Consider the following 25273-nt stretch of genomic DNA (forward strand, 5'->3'; position numbering starts at 1 on the left):
TGAAAAAGTAAAATCCTGGCCGGGCACGGTCCCTGACATCTGTAACCCTGGTACTTTGGGAGGCTGAGGCGGGCAAATCACAAGGTCAGGAGTTCGAGGCCAGCCTGCCAACATGGTGAAACCCATCTCTACTAAAAATACAAAGGGCACCTGTCATTCCAGCTACTCGGGGGTGAGTCAGGTGAATCACTTGAATCTGGGAGGTGGAGGCTGCAGTGAGCAGAGATCACACCACTGTACTCCAGCCCAGGTGACAGAGTGAGACTCCATCTCAAAAAAAAAAAAAAGTAAAAATCCTAATCAAGCATTCTTTATCAGACTTTGATTCCTTTGCTTTTATCATAAGGACAATTTCTTTCTTTCTCTCTCTTTCTCTCTCTGTCTCTCTCTCTTTCTTTTAAGATGGAGTCTTGCTTTGTTGCCTAGGCTAGAGTACAGTGGCGTGATCTCAGCTCACTGCAACCTCCACTTCCCAGGCTCAAGCAATTCTCCTGCCTCAGCCTCCCAAGTAGCTGGGACTATAGGCATACATCACCATGCCTGACTAATTTTTTGTATTTTTAGTAGAGACAGGGTTTCACCATGTTGGCCATGCTGGTCTTGAACTCCTGACTTCAGGTGATCCACTTGCCTTGGTTTCCCAAAGTGCTGGGATTACAGGCAGGAGCCACTGTACCCAGCCGCGGACAATTTCTGAAAATCAAAGCTAAAGTGAAAAAAAAAATTCTATGGTACAATATTGCAATTGGTGAAAACTACCAGAAGGCAGGGGTACTGACTCTGTTAAGAATATCAATCAATAAGCCAGGTGCAGTAGTGCATGCCTGTAGACCCAGCTACAAGGGAGGCTGAGGCAGGAGGACTGCTTGAACCCAGGAGTTTGAGGCTATAGTGCACTACTGGCACACCCATTAATAGCCACCGCACTCCACTGTGGGCAATATACTGAGGCCCTGACTCTAAACATTTTTTTTTAATTAAAAAAAGATTATTAGCCGGGCGCGGTGGCTCAAGCCTGTAATCCCAGCACTTTGGGAGGCCGAGGCGGGTGGATCATGAGGTCAAGAGATCGAGACCATCCTGGTCAACATGGTGAAACCCCGTCTCTACTAAAAATACAAAAAATTAGCTGGGCATGGTGGTGTGTGCCTGTAATCCCGGCTACTCAGGAGGCTGAGGCAGGAGAATTGCCTGAACCCGGGAGGCGGAGGTTGCGGTGAGCCGAGATCGCACCATTGCACTCCAGCCTGGGTAACAAGAGTGAAACTTCGTCTCAAAAAAAAAAAAAAAGACTTCTAAATTGCAATTAGCTTTCTTTGATCCTGAAATGATGCATTTTGTTGTGTCTTCTAAAATATTTTGCTTTAGTTTAACAGTGTAACGAAATGGATATTTATGACTATAGTACTCTTCTCTTATCCACAGAGGTTATGTTACAATATCCCCAGTGGATGCCTGAAATCATGGATAGTATTGAACCTGATATATACTATGTTATTTTGATCTGATAAAGAAGACAGCTACTAAGTGAATACCAGATGGACAGAGTATACAGGGTGGATCCACTGTATGTACAAAGGGATGATTCACATCCTGCGCAGGAAGAATGGGATGGAGCAAGATTTCACCATGCTACCCAGAACAAGGCACAATTTAAAACTTATGAACTGTTTATTTCTGGAATTTTCCATTTAATATTTTCAGAGAGTGACTGACCACAGAAAGTAAAAACTGGGATGGGGGACTACTGCTTCTCCAAATATGATATAAAGCAATGAATATTCCTTTAAGCAGCAATGATGTCAGTATTACATGAATCAGTTTATAATAATCAGTTTATTAATTAGCAGTTACTAGTTTGCAAAAATTACATTTATAATTTAATCTAATACTTTAGTCACTGCTGTTTAATTTTTTTCTAATTCAGATAAGCAAATGTTATACTTGAACTATTGAATTCTTAAAATACCATTAATACATGACTGGTTTTTCAAAACATATTTATGTTATAATCAATGTAAAACTTAACAATATTAATAAATTTGAAAAGTTTAACATCATCTAAATAGGTTATAAAAGATTATTCACCAGTACTAAACTAAAACACACTATATTCCAAAGTTAGAACAGGAACATTTAACAGAATCTCAGGATCATTAATAGTTAACAATAAATTATTCTATTTTTTAATTTAGATAATTATTTTATTGATACCTAAAGGGTAGAGTATTTATCTCTTCTTCTAACATTAGTCTTCTAACACTATTCTATTTCCATCTATGTCCATCTGGTATTCACTTAGTAGCTGTCTTCCTTATCAGATCAAAAAAACATAGTATACGTAGGGTTCAATACTATCCAGGAGTTCAGGCATCCACTGGGAGTCTTACAACATATCCCCTGTGGATAAGGGAAGACTACTGTATTCATAAACTATTAGGTTTCTAACACTAGTAAACATTCATATGAAAGTCAATAAATAATTTGAAACATGAAGATTAGATTAACAGACTCCTTCAACTGTAAAAAAGCTCAACTTCTCTCAATGTCCTTTGTCATTGTGGCATTTGTTGAAGTTACTTAACCTGCAGACAATGTTAATATATATATATTCCTTCCACGTTCACAGAAAAATTTATTCAATCTATACAGACGAGTGAGGAAAAGTACAAGTGAGGTACATTTTAAATTTTAAAATGTTTTGTAGAGGTATCACATCATAACACCATTGCTATTCAGAAAGAATCAGAGGAAAGGTAACTTTCATTGTGTGACTATAAAATGGCCTTCACACAAAAACTCATCCTTGTAGTGAACGTCAGTTTTGATGAAACATAAAAGAACTCATCCTTAACTTATTTATAATTAATACCTTATTCTTATATTTAATTTGGAAATACATACATTAAAAACATTAATATTGAATATTTTCATAAAAATAAAAATCTGATGACTCAAGAGTTTATGAAAATTATAGTTCAATGTGCCTAAATGACTCATAGAGTTGGAGTCAAGTAATTAATGAGGTTAAAATAAATGTCATAAACCATACAAGCACTTGATTGAGAAGCATTCAATAATCAGATGAAATCTATAATAAAAGTGAATGCCCTATTACTATGTGTACATAATGGGATACATATTTGTACAAAAGAGATCTTGGAATAAAATTATCGACTAATTCTAAGGCTGAACCACTTTTCAACCCAATGAGTGTACTAGTCACAGAAGTCAAGAACATTAAACCCTTAACATACCTAACTACATACAATTTACAAAGTTCTAATTAAATATTATCAGAACCTGAAAGCATTCTGAGAATAATTTATTAAAGGAGTCCTCATCACTCATTTCATATAAACATAGTATAAAGAAAAGTATATTTCTAGTGATGAGCCATTAAAAGAACCAAGCTTTGCTGAATGTCAAATGTGTGCCAAACACGTATTAAACATTCTCAAGGTTATTTTGTGAACTACTTTCTGAGGTAAGCAACTATCCTACAAGGTATATATTATTATCATCATCCCCCATTTTATAGTTAAAAAAGCTGTATTTCAGAGTTTAAGTGATGTGCCCAGGTTCATACAGCTCAAAGGTGCTGAAGTGTGTAAACAGGACTTTCTGGCTTTGTCCAACTCCCCCCCCCCCCCGCTCTTTTCTTACATCTTATTGCCCTACTTACCAGAAAAATGGTAGTCATACTTAGGCAAAATGCAAGATAATTATGTGGTCTATGATTAAAACTACTTGATTTCAAAATTTTAGAATACTCAAATACAATCTAGATCTGTCAAACTTTGCAAATCTGGCATTGTGGTGGTGAAGTTATGTTATGTGCTACCCAGAAATCAATCAATCAATCAATCAATCTCTCTCTCCCTCTCTGAGACAAAGTCTCACTCTGTCATCCAGGCTGGAGTACCATGGTATGATCATTAGAGCATTTCAACCTCAAACTCCTGGGTGCAAGCGATCCTTCTACTTGAGCCGCTTGTGTAGCTGGGACTACAGGCATACACTATCACTTGGCAAAATTTTTTTTTTTTTTTTGAGATGGGGTCTTCCTCTGTGACTGAGGCTGGAGTGCCAGTGGTATGATCAATACTCCTGGGCTCAAGTGATTCTCCCATCTCAGCCTCCCGAGTAGCTGGGACTACATGTGCCCGCCACTATACCAGGTTAATTTTATTTTATTTTATTTTATTTTAAAAAATTTTTTTTCTGAGACGGAGTTTTGCTCTTGTTACCAGGCTGGAGTGCAATGGTGCAGTCTCGGCTCACCGCAACCTCCGCCTCCTGGGTTCAGGCAATTCTCCTGCCTCAGACTCCTGAGTAGCTAAGATTACGGGCACACACCACCATGCCCAGCTAATTTTTTGTATTTTTAGTAGAGACAGGGTTTCACCATGTTGACCAGGATGGTCTCGATCTCTTGACCTCATGATCCACCCGCCTCGGCCTCCCAAAGTGCTGGGATTACAGGCGTGAGCCACCGCATCCGGCCTATTTTTTTAATTTGTAGAGATGAAGTCTCCCTATGTTGCTGAGGCTGGTCTCAAACTCCTGTGCTCCAGTGATCTTCCTACCTCGGCCTCCCAAGGTACAGAGATTACAAGTGTGATGTACTATGCCCAACCAATAAATCTCATTTTTTAGGTGTGTTATTGAGAGATCATTCCTTAAAAGTTCCAATATAAAAAGTATTACACTGTAAGATTTATTTCTTGGGTTATAAATTTGGTCTACTGATGATTATTCTGCCTCCTGAATAACTGAATATAGCTTAGAAGTCCCCTGTAATTCTGGTTCAGTCAAGCCAGCTGATATCATTAAATGGAAGAATTAAAGCTTAAAAACTAACCTAGAGCATCATAGATTCAACTAGTATCCATCTTAGCAATTTTGATGACACATTACACAAACTGTCAACTTTACTTCTATGTTTTCTCTAGACATAGTGAATCTATAAATTTCTCAAAGTATAATCCTTTGAGAATCCATATATAACGCATATAATATTACTAGGGTTATAATTCAAACCAGCTCAAATCTGTCAAAAATTATTTCATAATTATCTTTTTTCTTTTTTTAAGATGGAGTTTCACTCTTGTTGCCCAGGCTGGAGTGCAATTGCACTACCTCAGCTCACTGTAACCCTCCAACTCCCAGATTCAAACAATTTTCCTACCTCAACCTCCTAAGTAGCTGGGACTACAGGCATGCACCACCACACTCAGCTAATTTTTGTATTTTTAGTAGAGAAGGGGTTGCACCATGTTGGTCAGGCTGGTCTCTAACTCCTGACCTCAGGTGGCCTCCCAAAGTGCTGGGATTACAGGGATGAGCCATTGAGCTCATGCTATAATTATGTTTTTTCAATGTAATCTTCTAAGTCATTGTTTCTTCCACATGGTAAGACAGTTCATCAATTTAGTTTTCTTGACCAACATCAACAAGAAACAGTATCATCACAAGATATATCATACTGTAAGAATAAGTATCTTTCAAAAAACTTGTTTAAAAAAGTATGTATATGTATATATTTATTCATATATAATTATTCACGTATATAACTATAAATATATGCAACTATATATGTATATATATGAAATTCTACACATGTATTTAAAATATATTTCTCACCATGAGTTATGGTCAACAAGTATGATAAACGCTGCTCTAAGTTTTATCTGTAGTGCTTATATTTAAATACTATTTGTACCTTACCTTAAAACACATCATATTTATAGATATCACAGATAGTTTCAGTAAATTTTTCTGAACCTGTAATAACCAGTTTAATTTTTAAAATGCAGCTGAAGATTGTCTTATTGTAACAAGAATTTCCAACATTATTAATTTACATTTTCCTACAGAAAACCTGACATCACCATCTTTTAATATCTTTAGCTTTTCAAATTATATTTAAAAACTAAAATTTGCCCTATTATCTCAATGTGAAAAAACAGCTATACAAACTTTAACCAAATTTCATGGGCATATATGGGATAGTCTGATCTAGAGCCACTAACATATATATATATAATTCACTTTAGTGTAAAAAAAAAATGCACTTTGTGGAATTCTGGGTGCCCCCTAAAGATGCAGGTAGTTTAAGCACCAAAGAATCCAAGACTTTCAATCAAGAAATATAACTTATAAGAATTAGAGCATTATAGAGGAAAGAAAAGTTTTCACATGCAATCATACCTTGGTGTCTCCAGGGGAATTAGCTCTAGGACCCCCCTAAGTAGACTAAAATCATGGATGCCTAAGACCCTTAATGGCATGGTATTTGCATACAATCTGTGGACATCCATCCATATACTTTAAATCATCTCTAAGGTTACTATGTAAATAGTTGTCAAACTGTATTTTTAAATTTTATATATTTGTTATTGCAGTACTGTTATTTTTTATTTTTTTGCGAATATTTTCTATCTGTGGTTGGTCAAATCCTCAAATGTAGAACCCTCAGAGATGGAGGGCCAATTATATGTGCCCCAAATTTAAAGTCACAAAAGCAGACTCTGAATTGCAAGCACTGATTTTAAATCAAGATACTTCCCATAGAGGCAACTTTAGCCTAAATCAGGCACCAATGTATTTATTTAATGTTGGCTAATTATTTTTCCTGGACAAATTACTAGTAAGTGTATTCCAACTTTTAAACACATTAAATTCTAAAGTAGCAAAGTTTTTACTGCTATTAGCAATGTAAAACAGTAATATATTCTTTAAGAACATGGAAGTGTTTTTTTTTCTAATAGAGACCTACAATAAATGGAAACTTATTGAATACACTGAGTTACTGAACCATTTACTGAATGGTAAAAAACCACTGAGAGTATAGAATAGTTTACAGTCTCCTCAAATTCTGGACTAAAGAAATGGCAATCACATCTAAAAGAATAAGAAAAAGATAACAAAATGACATATACTTATTACCAACCCATAAATAAGGCATTTCCTAGAGTGGCCAATACCTATATCAGCCTTTATCACCTAAAGTAAAAACTACTATTAAAACATTAACTTCAATAAACAAACTTATATGATTAGAATTCAAGCATTTATAAAAAAGCATAACTCAAAATGAAGTATCCTATCCAAAACATCAAAAAAATTTTGATATTTTTACTGTGCTAAATATGGATACTTTGTAATGGTCACATGTCTAAGAAACCCAATATCAAATACTTTCGAGAAACTAAAACAGGGACCACGCTATTCAACCAGACTTAAGACCTTAGCTAACAATCTGAAAAAAAAAATCAGTAATAGATAATCTTCAGGTTCTAGTCACTTAACACTATATTTATAAAAACACAATAGAAGCATGAGTTACAAGAACTCAAGTAGCAACAATCAATAATTTCAACAATAATATAAAATATACATTTTATTTATGTTATTAGAAATCAATATAATTTAGTCTTACCTCTGAGCTGTAGTCATCTGCTGTGGTTGAAACTTCACTTTCCAGCTAAAACCAAAGTAAAAACCAAATATAATTATAACTTTTTTGTGTTAAGTATCATACTTCACTAAGCTATTACTATTGGTAACATATGATGGAAAAGTCACATAAAGTACCACTAAAAAACTAGTAAAAATTATTCGAATCTTTAAAATTTTCATTTAATTATAAATAACGGCAAAATAATGCAACTAAAATGTACCAGTAGGCATTTTTCTAAATATAAAAGTATCAAGAGGTACTTTCATACAGGATCTTATATACAGTACATATCATTTGTAAGCCAAAAGCACCAAGACACCATTCCTCTGATCCTTGTACAGTAGCCTCCATTTTATCCATGGTATTGCTTCCTATAATTTCAGTTACCCACGGTTAAATGTGTTTAGAAAATATTAAAATGGAAGATTCCAAAAATAAACAATTTATAAGTTTTAAATTGTGCACTGTTCTAAGTGGCGTGATGAAATCTCACTCTGTCCCATCTAGGACATGAATTGTCCCTTTGTACAGCATATCCACACAGTATATGCTACCTGCCCAATAGCTACTTGGTAGCTATCTCTGTTATTAGATGCACTGTCATACAGTATGGCAGTATGCAGTATTGCAGTGCTTGTGTTCAAGTAATGGCACAAGATTACTCTGCCTTGCTTTAGTCAAAGTGTAAGATTACTGTGCCTAATTTATCAATTAAACTTTATCATAAGTATATGAGTATAGGAAAAAACACAGTATATATAGAGTTCAGTACTATCTGTGGTTTCAGGTCTCCACTGGGGGTGTTGGACTATACTCCTGATATGGTTTGGCTGAGTTCCCCATCCAAATCTCATCTTGAATTGTAGCTCCCATGATTCCCATGTGTTTTGGGAGGGACCTAGTGGGAGATAACCAAATCATAGGAGTGGTTTCCCCATACTGTTCCCGTGGTATTGAATAAGTCTCATGAGATTTGATGGTTTTATAAGGGGTTTCCCATTTGGCTTGGCTCTTTTCTCTTGTCTGCTGCCATGTAAGATGTGCCTTTTGCCTTCTGCCATGATTGTGAGTGAGGCCTCCCCAGCCACGTGGAACCATGAGTCCATGAAACTTCTTTTTTTTTTTTTTTTTTTACAAATTACCCAGTCTCCACTATGTCTTTATCAGCAGCATGAATATGGAATAATACAACTCTCCACAAATAAGGAAGAACTACTGTACCTCTTTAAAATGAAAGAAAGTCCTAAAACACTGCTGTTAGAAAAGTTCGGCTAGGCGTGGTGGCTTACACCTGTAACCCCAGCACTTTGGGAGGCCAAGGTGGGTGTATCATTTGAGGTCAGGAGTTCAAGACCAGCCTGGCCAATATGGTGAAACCTCACCTCTACTTAAAAAAACAAACAAACAAAAACTATCCAGGTGGTAGTGGCACACACCTGTAAACCCAGCTACTTGGGAGGCTGAGGCAGGAGAACTGCTTGAGCCTAGGAGGTGGATGCTGTGGTGAGCCAAGATTGCACCATTTTACTCTAGTTTGGGTGATGAGGTCCTGTCTTTAAATAAATAAATAAATAAATAAGAAAAGTTCAATTTCTCTGAAAGAAAAATCATAAAATCTTGATGCTAAAAAACTAATAACTAAAGAAAAAATAACCACCTCTGTTGTTGTAACACCTTTACCATTTACAAAAGCACTTTTAAAGCCATTCTTGTTTCACTATCACATCCCTGGATCTGGGTATGAAGTGAGCAACTTTTTCAAGCTTCCCTAAAAGAAGTAGTAGAAAGGGTCAAGGAACAAATCCAAATTTTCTGACTCCAAAAGTACTATTTTCACTGTTGACCCTCTCATCTAACCTAAGAATCTCATTTTGATGGTTAGAGAAGTGAGACCCAGAGAGTTTCACCCTTTCATTCAATAAATACTGTCACTGTCTCCTTTCTCATCTACACCTATGGAAATTCTATTCAACATTCAAGCCCAAATTCTAAAACTACCCTCTCCATGAAGTAGTAACTGAGGCCAAGAACAAAAATAAGCTTGCCTGTAATATAAAATGCTATTAACAGTGGTTCCTAACTCATGAGATTCTTTTTTTTTTTTTTTTTTGAGAGAGTCTTGCTCTGTCGCCCAGGAGTGCAGTGGTGTAATCTTGGCTCACTGTAACCTCGCCTTCCAGGTTCAAGCACTTCTCCTGCCTCAACCTCCCAAGTAGCTGGGATTACAGGCATGTGCCACCACGCCCAGCTCATTTTTGTATTTTTAGTAGAGATGAGGGTTCACCATGTTGGCCAGGCTGGTCTCGAACTCCTAACCTCAAGTGATCTGCCTGCCTCGGCCTCCCAAAATGCTGGGATTACAGGTGTGAGCCACTGCACCCAGCCGAGATTCTCTTTTAAACCTGAAATACTGTCATGACACAACCCCTCATGTTCATTAAATGCATATTGTGTACTAGAAATGGTAGTACTGAGAATTAAATGGTGAATAATACAATTGTTGCATTCAAAATGCTAAAACTATAGAATAGAGAAACCAAATATTGGTTTGTATATTTAAAAAAAGATAATATACCTTTGAGCCAAATCAAGCACTAGAGTTGCCATACTGCATTATTTTTTAAGTTCCAGTTTTAATAAAACAAAAATTACAAGACATACAAAAAAAGAGGAAAGTATAGCCTATGCACAATGGTCAAAAGAAACTGTCCCTGAGGAACACAGATATTGTACTTAATAGACAAAGTTTTGTTTTGTTTTGTTTTTTGAGACAGAAGTTCGTTCTATCACCCAGGCTGGAGTGTAGTGGTGTGATCACAGGTCACTGTAGCCTCCAACTCTTGGGCTCAAGCAACTTTCCCACCTTAGCCTCTGGAGTAGCTGGGACCACAGGTGTGCAAAACCATGCCCTGCTAAACTGTTTTACTTTTTGTAGAGACAGGGTCTTCCTTTGTTGCCCAGGCTGGTCTCAAACTCTTGGGCTCAAGTAACCCCCTTGCCTCTGCCTCCCAAAGTGCTGGGGTTACAGGTATGAGCCATCAAGCCCGGCCAACAAAGATTTTAACTCAGCTATTTTAAATATAGTCAAATAACTAAAGAAAATAAAATCTAAAAAAAGAATTTTTTAAATTGTAAGAACAGCACCTCACTAAATGAAGAATATAATAAAACAAAGAAATTATGCAAGAACCAAATAAAAATTCTGGAGTTGAAAAGAAAAATAAATGAAAAAGCCACTGGAAGGACTCAATAGTAGATCTAAGCTGAAAGAAAAGAGAATCACAAACTTCAAGATAGATCAATTGAAATTATCCACCCTGAAGAACAGAAAGATGACTATATGTTAGAACATTTAAATGCCCACAGTATTTTAAAAGACTGAATTTATATAATACAAAATGTGTGCTGTAACATCTTTTGTCCCCAGTAACAGTCTTCATAATAAAGTCATTGCAAATAGACACAAAAAAGCATTTAACAAAGCTCAACACTCAGGTTGGGTGCAGTGGCTCAAGCCTGTAATCCTAGCACTTTGGGAGGCTGAGGCAGGCATATAACTTGAGTCCATGAGTTTGAGATCAGTCTGGGAAACGTGACAAAACCCCGTCTCTACGAAAAACACAAATATTAGCTAGGTATGGTGGTGTGGGCCTGTAGTCCCAGCTACTTGTGGGGCTGAGGTGGGAGGATCGCTGGGGCCTGGGAGGTTGAGGCTGCAATGAGCTGTGATTGTGTCACTGCATGCCAGCCTGGACAACGGAGTGATATCCTGTCACAAAAAGCAATGAAATAAGTGGCTGGGCACAGTGGCTCTTGCCTATAATCCCAGCACTTTGGGAGGCTGAGGTGTACAGATAACTTTAGGTCAGGAGTTCAAGACCAGCCTGGCCAACATGGTAAAAACCCCATCTCTACTAAACATACAAAAATTAGTCGGGCAATCCCAACTACTCAAGCAGCTGAGGCAGGAAAATCACCTGAACCTGGGAGGCAGAGGCAGTGAGTCGAGATCACACCACTGCACTCCAGCCTGGGCAACAAAGCAAGGCTTTGTCTCAACAAACAAACAAATAAAGCAAAATGAAAAATAAAAACAAAACAAAACTTCAACACTCCTTCCTTTCATAATGAAAACATTCAACAAACCAGGAATAAAAGGGGAACTTCATCAATCCAATAAAGGATAGCTACAAAAAAAACAAAAACAAAAACAAAAAAAACAGCTAATATAAAACTCAATGGTTAAAAAAAAACCTGAATGCTTTCCCCTTATTATGAGAAACAATACAAGGATGTCTGCTTTCACCACTTTTTTTCAACATTGTCCTATATCTTCCAGCTACGGCAATTAGAAAAAAGAACATCAACATTGGAAAGGAGGAAGTTAAACATTTCTAGTTTAGTTGCAGATAATATTTTCTCATATACAGGGAAAAATCCAAGGAATTCGCCAGAAAAAAAAAAATCTATTAGAACTTATAGATGAGTTAGTTCTACAAGGGTTCAGGGTAAAAGATCAATATACAAATTCAGTTGTATTTCTATACTGTACATGAATAATGAACAATCAGAAAATAAAAATACAATTATATTTATAATAGTAATAAAAAGCAGTAAAATGCTTAGAAATTAAATAGCAATAAAATGCTTGGTGGGTAGGCATAGTCGCTCATGCCTGTAAATAATACTTTATAGGCATGAGCACTTTGGGAGCCAGGGCAGGAGGATCACTTGAGTCTAGGAGTTCAAGACTAGCCTGGGCACAAAGGGAGACCACATCTCTACAAAAAAATAAAAATAGAATAATAAAAACAAAGCCAAGCACGGCGGCTCATGCCTGCAATCCCAGGACTTTGGGAGGCCAAGATGGGTGGATCTCCTGAGCTCAGGAGTTTGAGACTATCCTGGGAAACATGGCGAAATCCCATCTCTACCAAAAACAGAAAACATTAGCCAGGTGTGGTATTATGCACCTGTGGTCCCAGCTACTCAGGAGGCTGAGGTGGGAGGATGGCTTCAGCCTGGCTGTCAGGGGTTGCAGTGAGCCTATATAGAGCCACTGCACCCCAACTAGGGTGACAGAGTCAGACGCCCGTCTCAAAAATAAATACATAAATAAATAAATAAATAATAAAATGCTTGGGAGTATATTTAACAAAACAAATGTAAGACATTTACACTGAAAACTACAATATAATATAGAAAGAAATTAAAAACCTAAATAAATAAAAATCCTGTGTTCGTAGGCTGAAAGCCTTAATACTGTTAAGGTGACAAAACTCCCCAAATTCATCTACAGATTCAGTGTAATCCCTGTCAAAATCCTTGGTGTTTTTAATGCAGAAACAGAAAATCTGACCCTCAAATTGATATGCAAATGCAAGGCAATAGCCAAAACAATCCTAAAAAAGAAGAAAGTTGGAAGACTCAAACTTACTGATTTCAAAACCTGTTATGAAGCTACATTATTCAAGACTTGGGGGCACAGTAGCAAAGGCTAAACATATAGATATACAGAATATAATTGAGGGGATAAATATAAACCCTCACCTTTATATTCATTGACAATTCACTGGGAAAAGAATAGTCTTTTCAACAAACGGTGTTGGTACAACTGGATAGCCACAAACAAACAAACAAAAAAATGAAGTCAGACACCTATCCCCCATGCTAGCAAAGGTCTAATCATAGCACACTGCACATCTTTACATCTGCCTTCTCCACTAGAATAATTTTCCTAAAGGGTAGAGACTGTCATATCCATCTTTGTATCCTGGTGCTCAATCTTTGGTATACTGCAGTTGTTTAACATATGTTAAATTAAGCTCACAAAACTCCCTCTTTGAGGTTATTAAAAATTGTAGGTATGACTGTTCAGTTACCACAGTACTAAAACTTTTAAGAGGACATAAAAATCATGATCAAATTGCACATAGTTGCTAATGACTGTTGTTATTACGACTACTTTCCATTGAGAATCATAATGATTAAAAATCTGGGAGAATACTTACTTCAGCAGAGAAGACCTGGTCATGACTGGTTATTTCTCCACTATGTAGAGTTCTCATCGTAGATTCAGGAGTCACAGTTGATTCTACTCTCTGAGTACTATTTATGTACATTTCATCACACTGTGATTGATGAATATTCAAATCATGGTGGGCTGACACATCATGTTTACTGCCTGATGTTTTTCTCTTTTTTTTCTGCTTCTTGGAAGGATTCTGCCCATCTGATTGAGCTTTTCTTTGTCGAAACTGGGCAAGCTAAGGAAAAAGGAAATTATCGTTATTGTCAAAGATAATTTTTCTTTATTGCCACGAAGAAAAAGCAGCTTTGGGAGTCTCAAAGATCAAACTATCAAAAAAAAAAAAGATGATAAAATAAGGACAATTATTACAGTCTTTAGCATAAAAATAACTATTGGAATGCAAAGAAACATTTCTGAATGAACCTACTGAAATATTGAGAGGTAAGAACTGAAAATATCATGTATATAAATAAAAGAAAATTAGCCCAGAATTAGGCAGAAGAAGGAAAATCGGGCACTGTCATTCACTGCTTGGTGAGAATATAATCTCACCAAGATTTTATTTTACTTTTTGAGACAGGGGTCTTACTCTGTCACCCAGGCTGGATTGCAGTAGCACCATCACAGCTCACCACAACCTTCTGGGTTCAACAGATCCTCCTATGTAAGTTCCTAAGTAGCTGGGACTACAGGAACATGTCATCACACTTGGCTTATTTAATTCTTGTATTTTTTTGTACAGATGGGTTTTTGCCATGTTGCCCAGCCTGGTCTTCAACTCTTGGGCTCAAGCAATCCGCCTGCCTCGGCTTCCCCAAAATGCTGGGATTACAGACATGAGCCACTGCGCTGGCCAATCTCTGGACTTTAGATTATATAGAAACACACACACATACACACATGCACATACAGAGTACTAAATGCATTTGCCTTCTGGAATTTCTGGGTCTTCTATTACTATATACTAAAAAGATTCAGTTCATGCAAAAAGATTTAGCTATATAAAGTGGTCACTGCAGCCATATTTATAATGGGAAAAAAACTGGAAATAACTTAAATATCAAACAACAGTGCTTTCCAGCCCTTAAGCATTTACATATCATTATCAGGATTTTTGTCCTATCCTAGAGCCACCTTTATGTGTCATTTACTTAACATGTTTAAATCAATGTAGCTTTCTTATTTAAATTTATTTTAAGAACAAATAGAGGCTTCTATTAGGTTGGTGCAAAAACTGCAACTGCTTTGGCACTGAACTAAAAGCTCCAAAATGGTGGCATAGAAGCAAGCTGGTTTCACTCCCCCTCACAGAAAACCACAAACAAATATACAGCACCTAGATTATTACTGGCAATATCCCAGAATTCAAATATGAGGAAGAAACTATTCAAGATTACAGAGAAGTGAAAAAACTCTGAGCAGAAGTTAAAAGAATTAGACTTCGATTTTCATGATTCCCATTCCCCTAATCTGTCCAGCACCAAACATGGAAAATATTCCCCAACTCACTGTTTCTACACTGGAAAACGTGAGACCAAGGTAGAAAACCAGCTTCCCCAACAAGTTGGGCTCCTTGACAGAAGATCTGTCCCTGGCTCAACCCATGGGAAGTACTGGGAATATCTGAAGGGAAAGATATTCCTAACAGCCAGAGACAAAGCGGGGAGCCAAGACTACCATTCCTAGCCCTGGAAACTCTGCTTTGCAACTTGGCCAAAGGAGAAGCCAAATTAGAATGGCTGTTCAGTAGCAACACACTGTTAGAGGTTCATGCCACAGGTCCTCTGGGCATGAGTCCCTAGACAGCCTAGGGACCTTTGGGACCTTACCCATCAAGGATGGATAACACTGATTGTTTACTAGAACTGAGGGAAACTGGGGCTAAGGCAACATATGCATTATATTATGTAGTGCTGAAAAGGAGGCAGCAACAGAGTACAAAAAAAAGACAGAAAGGCAAAACATAAAAGGCTCTCTAAGCAAACACATCCAGTAAAAGCTAAAATAAGCCAGACAGAGAAGACTAGAATAAATAACAAAATCTAGACGTATATCCACAAGAAATAACAGCAAATGGGAAATCTTGACTCAGTCAAATGGACAAATCAAAGAACCAGCGAATGACCCTAACAAGACAGAAATATGTGAACTCTGTGAACAAGAATTCAAAATAGCAGTTTAAAGGAAACTTAGTGATCTTCATAACACAGAAAAGCAATGCACAGATTTATTAGAGAAATTTAACAAAGATTAAAAAAATTATAAATCAACAGGAATTTTGGAACTGACAAATAGATTGCTGCTGAACAGAAAAAATCATTAGAGGCTCTCAATAGGAGAATGGATCAAACAGAAAAAAGAATCAGTGAGCTCAAAGACAGGCTCCTTAAAAATACACAGAGTAGAAAAAAGAAAGAATGAAAAAGAACAAAGATCACATATAAGATATAGAAAATTACCTCAGAAGATCAAATCTAAGAATTATCAGTGTTCAAAAGGGAGTTCTAGTCTTCACTGCCTGGCTTATTTTGTTTTTTACTGAATGTGTTAACTTAGGGAGTCTTTGTAATTTATGTATTGCTTTTGTGTCTTTTTTTTTTTTGTACTATGTCACTGCCTGTTTTTCAGCGTTTCATAACATAATGCCTTAACTATAATGCAAGGGGGTAGAAATCCTATTCAAGAAATAATAAAAACTTTCCAAAATCTGAGAAAGAGATAAAATATCCAGGTATAGAAACATTAGAGAACAAGGCAGATTTGACCCAAGAAACACTACTCCAAAGCATTTAATAATCAGACTCTTAATGGACAAAGAGAGGATCCTAAAAGTGGCAAAAGAAAAGAAGCAAACAACATATAAAAGAGCTCCAGGTCATCTGGCAACAGATTTCTCAACAGAAACCATACAGGTTGTACAGGAGGAAGAAACCATACAGGAAGAAGCGGGACAACATGTTCAAAGTACTGAAGGAACAAAATTGCCACCCAAGGATACAGTATCCAGTAAAGCTGTCCTTCAAATATGAAGGAAGAGGAATAAAATATTTCACAGACAAACAAAAGCTGAGAGAATTCACTAACACCAGACCAGTCTGACAAGAAAAGCTAAAGAGCTCTTCAACCTGAAAGAAAAAACACTAATGTGAAAAAACAAAACATGTGAAGGTATACAACTCAGTGGTAAAATTAAGCACATGGACAAACCCACAATACCCTAATACTGTAATTGTGGTATAGCACCTACTTACAACTCTAGGATGAAGTCCAATACAATCCTACCAAAAACATTAATAGCTACAGCATTCTGCTAAGAAATAGGCAATACAAAAACATGTAAATCGAGACAAAATAAAGTCAAAATGTGGAGGGAATGGAGTTAAAGTATAGAGGGCCTTTTTCTCTTTTGTCTGTTTCTATTCTTTTCTTTGAGACCTAAGATAAGTTGTCATCTCATTAAAATAACTTCTGGAACCTGCAAGACGTCTTTTTAAGTTTCATGGTAACCACAATGCCAAAAACTGTAATATATTCACTACAAATAAAAAACCAATTAAAACATACTACCAGAAAAAAAAAAACACTTAACTTCAAAGAAAGACAAGAAAGGAAGAAGAGAGGAATTATAAAACAACCAGAAAACAAGCAACAAAATGGCACTAGTAAGACCTCACTTACCAATAATAATACTGAATGTAAATACACTCAATTCTTCAATTAAAAAGGTGAGAGTGGCTGAGTAAATAGAGAAATAAGACCCACCTATAAGCTGCCTATAAAAAAACCCACTTCGCCTATTAAGAACACAAACAGACTGAAAGTGAAGGGATGGAAGAAGATATTCCACGCAACTGGACACCCAAAAAGAAAAGGAGTAGCTATGCTTACATCAGATAAAATAGGCTACTAGTCAAAGACTATAAAAAGAGACTAAGAAGATCATTATATAATGATAAAGGGGTCAATTCAGCAAGAAGATATAACTATTATAAATATCTATGCACCCAGCATCAGAGCTCCCAAGTATAAAAAGCAAGTATTAATAGATCTAAAGGGAGAGATAGACTGCAATGCAATAAGAGTAGGGAACTTAAAATATCCCAATCCCAGTATTGGACAGATCATCCAAAGAAAAAATTAAAGAAACATCAGAGTTAAATTACACACTAGGCCAAACAGGCCAAACTGATATTTACAGAACATTTCACCCAACTCCTGAAGAGTATTCTTTTCATCAGCACATGGAACATTCTCCAGAATAGACCATAAAACAAGTCTCAACAAATTCAAAGGTAGAAATTCATTAGGCCATAAAACCAGTCTCAACAAATTCATTAGGCCATAAAACAAGTCTCAACAAATTCAAAAGGTAGAAATCATATCAAGTATCTTTTCTGACCACAACGGAATAAAACTAAAAATCAACAACAAGAACCTCAGAAAACACACACAAATAATAAGCATGCTCCTGCGGGGCATTGTGGTTCATGTCTGTAATCCCAGCACTTTGAATGGCTGAGGTGGGACAACTGCTTGAGGCCAGGAGTTCAAGACCAACCTGGGAAATAAGATTTCACTTTGTTGCCCAGATTGGTCTCAAACATACAAAAATTCAAAACATTGGCTAGGCATGGTGTCCTGCACCTGTGGTCCCAGCTACATGAGAGGCTGAGGCAGGAGGATTGCTTGAGCCCAGGAGGTTGAGGCTACACTGAACCATGTTCACACCGCTGCACTCCAGCCTGGGCAACAAAGAAAGACCCTGTCTCAAAAAACCAACATATTCCTGTATGACAAATGCCATTATTTGCAGAAATAGAAAAAAAAAACCTTAAAATTTTGATAGAACCACAAAACATCCCATATAGCCAAAGCAAAAAGAACAAAGCTAAAAGCATCACACTACCTGACTTCAAAATATACTACAAAGCCATACTAACAAATCAGCATGGTCCTGGTATAAAAACAGACACATAGGCCAATGGAACAACATAGAGAACCCAGATATAAATTCACACATTTACAGTCAACTCATTTTCTACAAAGGTACCAAGAGTGTATAACATCCACCCAGAAAATAAACATCAGAGTTAAACTACATATTAGACTAAATAGGCTGAACTGATATTTATAGAACATTTCACCCAACTGCTGAAGAATACACATTCTTTTCCTCAGCGCATGGAGCATTCTCCAGGGTAGACCATACATTGTGAGAAAAGGCCAATCTCTTCAATAAATGATGCTGGAAAAACTGGATAACCATAAGCAGAAGAATGAAACTATATAAATATCTCTTACCATATTGAAAAAAATCAAATCAAAATGGATTTTAAAAATCTAAGACCTGAAACTACTACAAGAAAACAGTAGATAAATTCTAGGACATTGGTCTGGGGAAAGTTTTTTTTTTTTTTTGGTCTAAGGTCTCAAAAGCATAGACAACCAAAGGAAAAACAGACAAATGGAATTAGGCTAAAAAGTTTCAGAGGAGTGTGGTGGCTCACACCTGTAATACCAGCACCATGGCAGGCTGAGGCAGGAATATCACTTGAGCCCGGGAGTTTTAGACTGGCCTGCGTAACACAGTGAGACACAGATCTAGCTCCACAAAAAACAAATAATTAAAAAATGTTTTTAAAGCTAAAATGTTTCTGTACAGCAAAGGAAACAACCAACAAACTAAAGAGACAACCCACAGAATGGGAAAAAATAGCTACAAACTATCCATCTGACAGGGTGTTAATAATGACCGGAATATATAAGGAGTTCAAACAGCTGAACAGCAAAAGAGCAAGTAATTAAAACATGGGCAAAAGACCTGAATAGACATTTCTCAAAAGAATACATCCAAATGGCCAACAAGTATATGAAACAAGGCTCAATGTCACTAATCATCAGAGAATTGCAAATCAAAATCATCATGATATATTATCTCACTGCAGTTAAACTGACTTTTATCAAAAAGACTGGGAATAATAGATGCTAGGAAGGATATGGAGAGAAAAGAATCCTTGTAAACTGTTAATAGGAATGTAAATCAGCACAGCCATTATGGAAAACTATATGAAGGATTTCTAAAAAACCAAAAATAGAACTACCACAGGATCCAGCAATTCCAATACTTGGTATATATTCAAAAGAAAGAAAATCAATATATAAAAGAGATAGCTGCATTCCCATGTTTTTTTGCTGTACTATTCACAATAGCTAAAATATGAAATTAGCCTAAGTGTCCATCAATTGATAAATGAATAAAGAAAATGTGGTATTTATACAATGGAATATTATTCAGCCATAAAAAAGAATAAATTATCATTTGCAGCACCATGGACACAGTGGAGAGCATTATGTTAAGTGAAATAAGCCAAGCACAGAAAGATAAATATCACATCTTCTCACTCATATATGGGAGCTGAAAAAGTGGATGAAAATAGTGAGGAGATTGGTGGTTACCAGAGACTGGGAATGGTAGGAGGGTGGAGAAGATGAAGAGGGGTTGATAATGGATACAAGAAACAGTTTAATGGAAGAAATAAAACCTAGTGTTTGATAGATTAGTAGGGTGACTATAGTTTACAAAAATCTACTGAATATTTCAAAATACCTAGAAGAAAATAATTTATTTCTAGCACAAATAAAAGTCACATATTTAAGGTAACTGACATCCCAGTTACACTGATTTGATATTTACAAATGATATGAGTGCATTAAAATATCACATATTTCTAAAATATATACATTATGTATCAATAGAAATTTAAAAGTAAATTTATTTTAAAAGGAGACTTTATATCCCTGGCACAAATTAAAAGTCAGTATCCCTGTCATTTCTTTTTTAGAAAAGTAAACAAAAAGAAATACAATAAAAAATTATTAAAATTTTAGTTAGATATCGCTGAAGGCTATAAGAGAAATGGGCAAGTGTTAAAAAGGTGCTAAGAATACACAAGTATCATAAGCAGATGAATTAAAAGGAAACTAGCAAACAAGATAACTTTCTTAAAATACTATCTAACATTTTTCTCTATTTTTCTATTTTTTTATTGGTATAGATTTGAGGAGGGAAATACAGTTTTGTTACATGGATATATTACACAGTGGTGAAGTCTGGGCTTTTAGAGTAGGTATTACCCAAATAGTGTACATTGCAACCATTTATCCAATGTTTTAATACTGGATCAGGATAGACCTAAAATATCTCATCACCAGCTAACATCAGAAGTGGGTATTACGTGCTTTAGGCAACACTAGGCTAACTATTATGATTCCGTATTAAAAATATTAATGTAAACCATTATTGCTAACAAAGATGTTCATGACAGAGTAGTAGGTTTATTACTGCTGTATAATCTATTTTTTATATGTATAATCTATTTTTATGAAAAAATATATATACCTCTTTTTAACAGAGAAGGCAGGACTCAGACTCACATCCTTCAACAATTATATCTAGCTTGAATTTTAATAACATTGTACTTGTAGGCATAGAGAAATCCTGGAAGAATATAACCCTAATAACTTTGGTGTATCTCTGGACTTGAGATTACAGGTAATTTTCCTTTTGCTAATGTGAAATTTCCTTCTTTTATGCAATAGATTTTCTAATTTTTCTAAGAAGCAACTATTTGCCACTAATTCCTAAATTGAATTTGAGCTCTTTAGTCATTCTGAGAGGAGAGAAATCAAAGAATAAGAACAGTTGTAAGTTTCTTTATGCCTTAAAAAAAGAAAATATAATACTAGTATTAATATAACTATTATACCAATCACAATGCCCAGAAAATTTATCACACAAATAAAGCAATTTTTAATATGCTCATATTACTATCAAAATATGTGACAAATATGTTAGCTACAGAAACACACACAACATATTTTATACTTATTTTGTCTGCTGTGGATAAACTATATGTACTGTTTACTTAATAAAGACATCTAATTTATAAATCAGAAATAGCTAATTGCTAGCCTAGTAGAATATAAAAACAGATTATATTTAAATTTTTTCCCAGTTATTCAGCAATTACCCACTTATTCCACCTCATGTCTCCTTGAGGAACAGGTGCAAGACCAGTTGCCTCCATCTGTACATTAAGCAACTGGAACGCACTTAAACTACTTTGGAGGATAGCACATTCATTCTTCAAAATAAACCAACTGGAATACTGTTAAATATATTATCTGTAAATGGAATCAGAATTCTAGGCTTTGTTTAAAAAGAAAAGATCCCTCAGAGAGAAAGCAAAGCCAAAAGAAATTAATAGCATTATTGATATTTATGCTCAATTTCAGAAACTTAAAATTTCACATTGTTTATATTAGAAAATATATTTGGACAGCAAAATATATCAGGGCAAAGATGAAAATTTGGTTTGAGATTTCAACTGTACTAGGGTATACATAATTTATAGTTAATATTTATTCAGATGTGCAAATACATAACAAATGAGAAAAACTAAAACTCTGCATTATAAAAAGTTTAAAAATCTGAGATAATAATATTCATTACTAAATGAATCCAAATTTAAAAGCTAATGGATAGATATGGAACAAAAAGAGGAATTTTTCTATTACAGTACTTAGAATGAATCACTTCTAAGGACATTAAATTACCACGCCATTGTTTTAGGCTTACGTTACTGATTATATGAAGTCATATTATTTTTCAGACTAACCAGAAGGTAAGTTCAACGAGGGTAAGGGCATTTCTTTTGTTCAATGCTATATACACAAAGCCTAAAATAATATTCAATAAGTACATGTCGAGTAAAAAGAAAAGATAATTTATCTTTTACAGAAAAGTCACCACTAAGCAATAATTTAAAGCACCACTTCATAGGACTTGAGAACCAAAACAGTGTAAGAGGAATATTTAATTCTACTATATTAAAAACTCACAGTTTCAAAATTAACAATTTTCTAGTTACTTATTAAATGAATTAAAATACATAAAATTATAATCTCCCTCCTCCACCAAAAGGAAAAAAAAATTAAATTCTCAGAAAAATAATACCTACAATAACTTTTTAGCAAGAGTTTTGTTTTGTAAAAATGTGAGAGAGGGAACAGGATCATACATATTCAATTTCTTATATTAATAGATATTTAAGCTATTTACTTTAAATCTGAAAAATGGCAAGCTAGAAGATAAGGAAATATCCTACTCAATTAGGTAATCATCTTATACTGAAATGATGCACTTTAAATTTCTGAGAAAACATTTATTCTAAAACATGGTAAAGATTCAGACTACAGCCATCTGTGTTTGTCATTTGGAAGCCAATTATAAAAATGTTAACATATGCAGTCACAGAAATAGTTGCAAAAGATTTACTGGAAAGATATAATGTCCATATATAATTGTCTTTCAAAACTGGTTAGGTTCTCAAGCAAATGTCTTACCTTGACCAGAACATGAATAAATGAGTAAATACAAATAATAATTTATTCCTTAAACTTAAGATTTTTAACTTCATAAATGATCATTCTGAATAAAACAATGAGTTTTTAAAAGGCTGTATGTATAAAATATGCCAAGTTTTTGGCCAGGCGCAGTGACCCATGCCTGTAACCCCTGTACTTTGGAAGGCCGAGGCAGGTGATTGCCTGAGGTGAGGAGATGGAGACCGGCCTGACCAACATGGTGAAATCTGGTCTCTACTCAAAATACAAACCTTAGCTGGGCATGGTGGGGCATGCCTATGATTCCAGCTACTCAGGAGGCTGAGGCATGAGAACCACTTTAACCCAGGAGGTGGAGGTTGCAGTGAGCTGACATGTGCCACTGTACTCCAGCCTGGGTGACAGAATGAGACTCCATCTCAAAAAAAAAAAAAAAGCTAAGTTTTTATAATGTCACTTCAAAAAATCAACTATTTGGAATCTGTTCAGTTTCTTGAGTATTCATTGTTTACTATGTGCCAGGCACTGTGCTAGACATGTGTCAAAATATATGATCTTAACAGTAGGACCTTTTAGTCTACTATTATTTAATAACAGTCACTTATTTCATCAAGTTGTGAGAAATAAATGAGGTAAAAGTTAATATACATTTTCATAAACAGTCATATATATATTTAAGATATATGGGAACTTGTCCTGATTTCTTCATAGAAGTCTTTCCAAGAGATATGGTTGTAGAATTTTACCTGTGAAGAAAATAACTTGGAATATGGCAGGTGTAAGTAGTTTACTTATTCAATGGATATTCATTAACTGCCCATCATGTACGCAACTTTGTGCTAAGGTAAGACATGTTGTGAGGAATGAAAAAGATATAAACCCTATTCTCACAAATTGTAATACAGGTGGGAAAAATCAATTATATATAGATAAACACAGAAATATAATCATTTCAAGTGATAAAAAGTGCTTTGAAGAAAAAAGTACTAGGAGAGCCTAAGACAGAAAAGATTTGATTTAGATGGGATAATGTGGGGAGAAGTCAGAAAATGTTGAAAGAATGTGGAAACTGAGATTTAAAGATGAATATGGGTTTTCTGCCCAAGATCATTAGCAGTAAGCAGCAAAATAAAATGGAACAATAATATCTGTCTCAAAATCCAACTTTCCATTATACCACATGCTTTCCATGCATTCTCTTCTCGCTTTTCCTTCATTTGTGATTATACCCCACAATCTGAGAACACTAAAGGACATGAGCAAGTGATATCACCAAACAGACAAATGCTTTTATTGACAAGACTGGAGAGAAAATAAAAACAAATACAATGACACAATATACTCAAAAGAGAATGGTACAAAATATTACTTAATTGTGTTATCTTTCCAATATTCGAAAACAGCGGTAAATACTGCAGAGCTATTTTTGCTTTTGTTGTAGAAAAGTTAAGAAATACTAATTAATTCTAATTATGATGACTACATATACTTGTCAATGCTGCCTTTAAATGTTTCTAATATTCCTTAATGAATGATAAACAAGAATGCTATACAAACTACTACAACAAAACTCCAGTAGCCTAACTAGGGAAATAAAAAGATCGAAGTCATCCCAAAGACCATTTGTAAATTAAGCTGAAGTAAGGCAACTGAAAGCAAATAAGACAAAAGCAACATTTTAAGGATGCTCTAAAGTATTCTTAAATATCACAAAGATACAAATCATTGGAAAATAACAGAGCCAAACAGGCCTGAGACAATCAGGAACAGAAAAGACCACAGGACTTTACACTAATGAGCAGTCCAGTCCTACTTTTAGCCTATAATCTCATTTAATATATTTTTTTTAAATAAAGGTTTTGTAACACCTTCATGTCGAAAAAGAAAACAAACTCTGCAGTGTGAGAAACCATCTTAATGTTGCATATTTTAACACAATTTCATTGCCTGCCACACAGTAGACACAAATATTTATTTGCTGAATGAAAACAATGTTTGAAAAAGAGTATGTGCTTTGGGAGGCTAAACTGGGAGGATCACTTGAAGCCAGGAGTTTGAGGCCAGGCAGCACAGCATAACAAGATCCATCTCTTTAAAAAGAATTAAAAAAAAAAAAATTTGCCTGGAGTAGTGGCCCACACCTGTGGTCCCAGTTGCTTGAAAGGCTGAGGTGGAAGGACTGCTTGAGGCCAGGAGTAAGGCTGCAGTGAGCTAGGATCACATCACTGCACTCCATTCCAGCCTGGGCAACAGAGTGAGACCCTGTCTCAAAATATAGTAATAATAATAAAATTAAAATTATTTTAAAAACCAAGGTGATATATCAGGTCCATGGTTACACTATTGCACAACCATGTAATGTAAAAATACAC

General features: G+C 35.4%; 1 protein-coding gene across 4 annotated transcripts in view; it reads right to left on the reverse strand.

Annotated features, from left to right (window-relative positions):
• AKAP9 (A-kinase anchoring protein 9) overlaps positions 1-25273 on the reverse strand; it is a 167869-nt gene that overhangs the window by 125769 nt on the left and 16827 nt on the right. For all 4 annotated transcript variants that reach the window (XM_032253055.1, XM_032253057.1, XM_032253058.1 and 1 more), the window contains exons 2-3: positions 13477-13731; positions 7445-7489 (exon numbers count right to left, since the gene is read on the reverse strand). In XM_032253055.1, coding sequence (XP_032108946.1) covers positions 7445-7489; positions 13477-13731 — 300 coding nt within the window. The remainder of the gene's footprint in view (positions 1-7444; positions 7490-13476; positions 13732-25273) is intronic.

Source organism: Sapajus apella, unplaced genomic scaffold (genome assembly GCF_009761245.1).
Source record: "Sapajus apella isolate SASKATOON/1434 unplaced genomic scaffold, GSC_monkey_1.0 scaffold81, whole genome shotgun sequence".
NCBI lineage: Eukaryota > Metazoa > Chordata > Mammalia > Primates > Cebidae > Sapajus > Sapajus apella.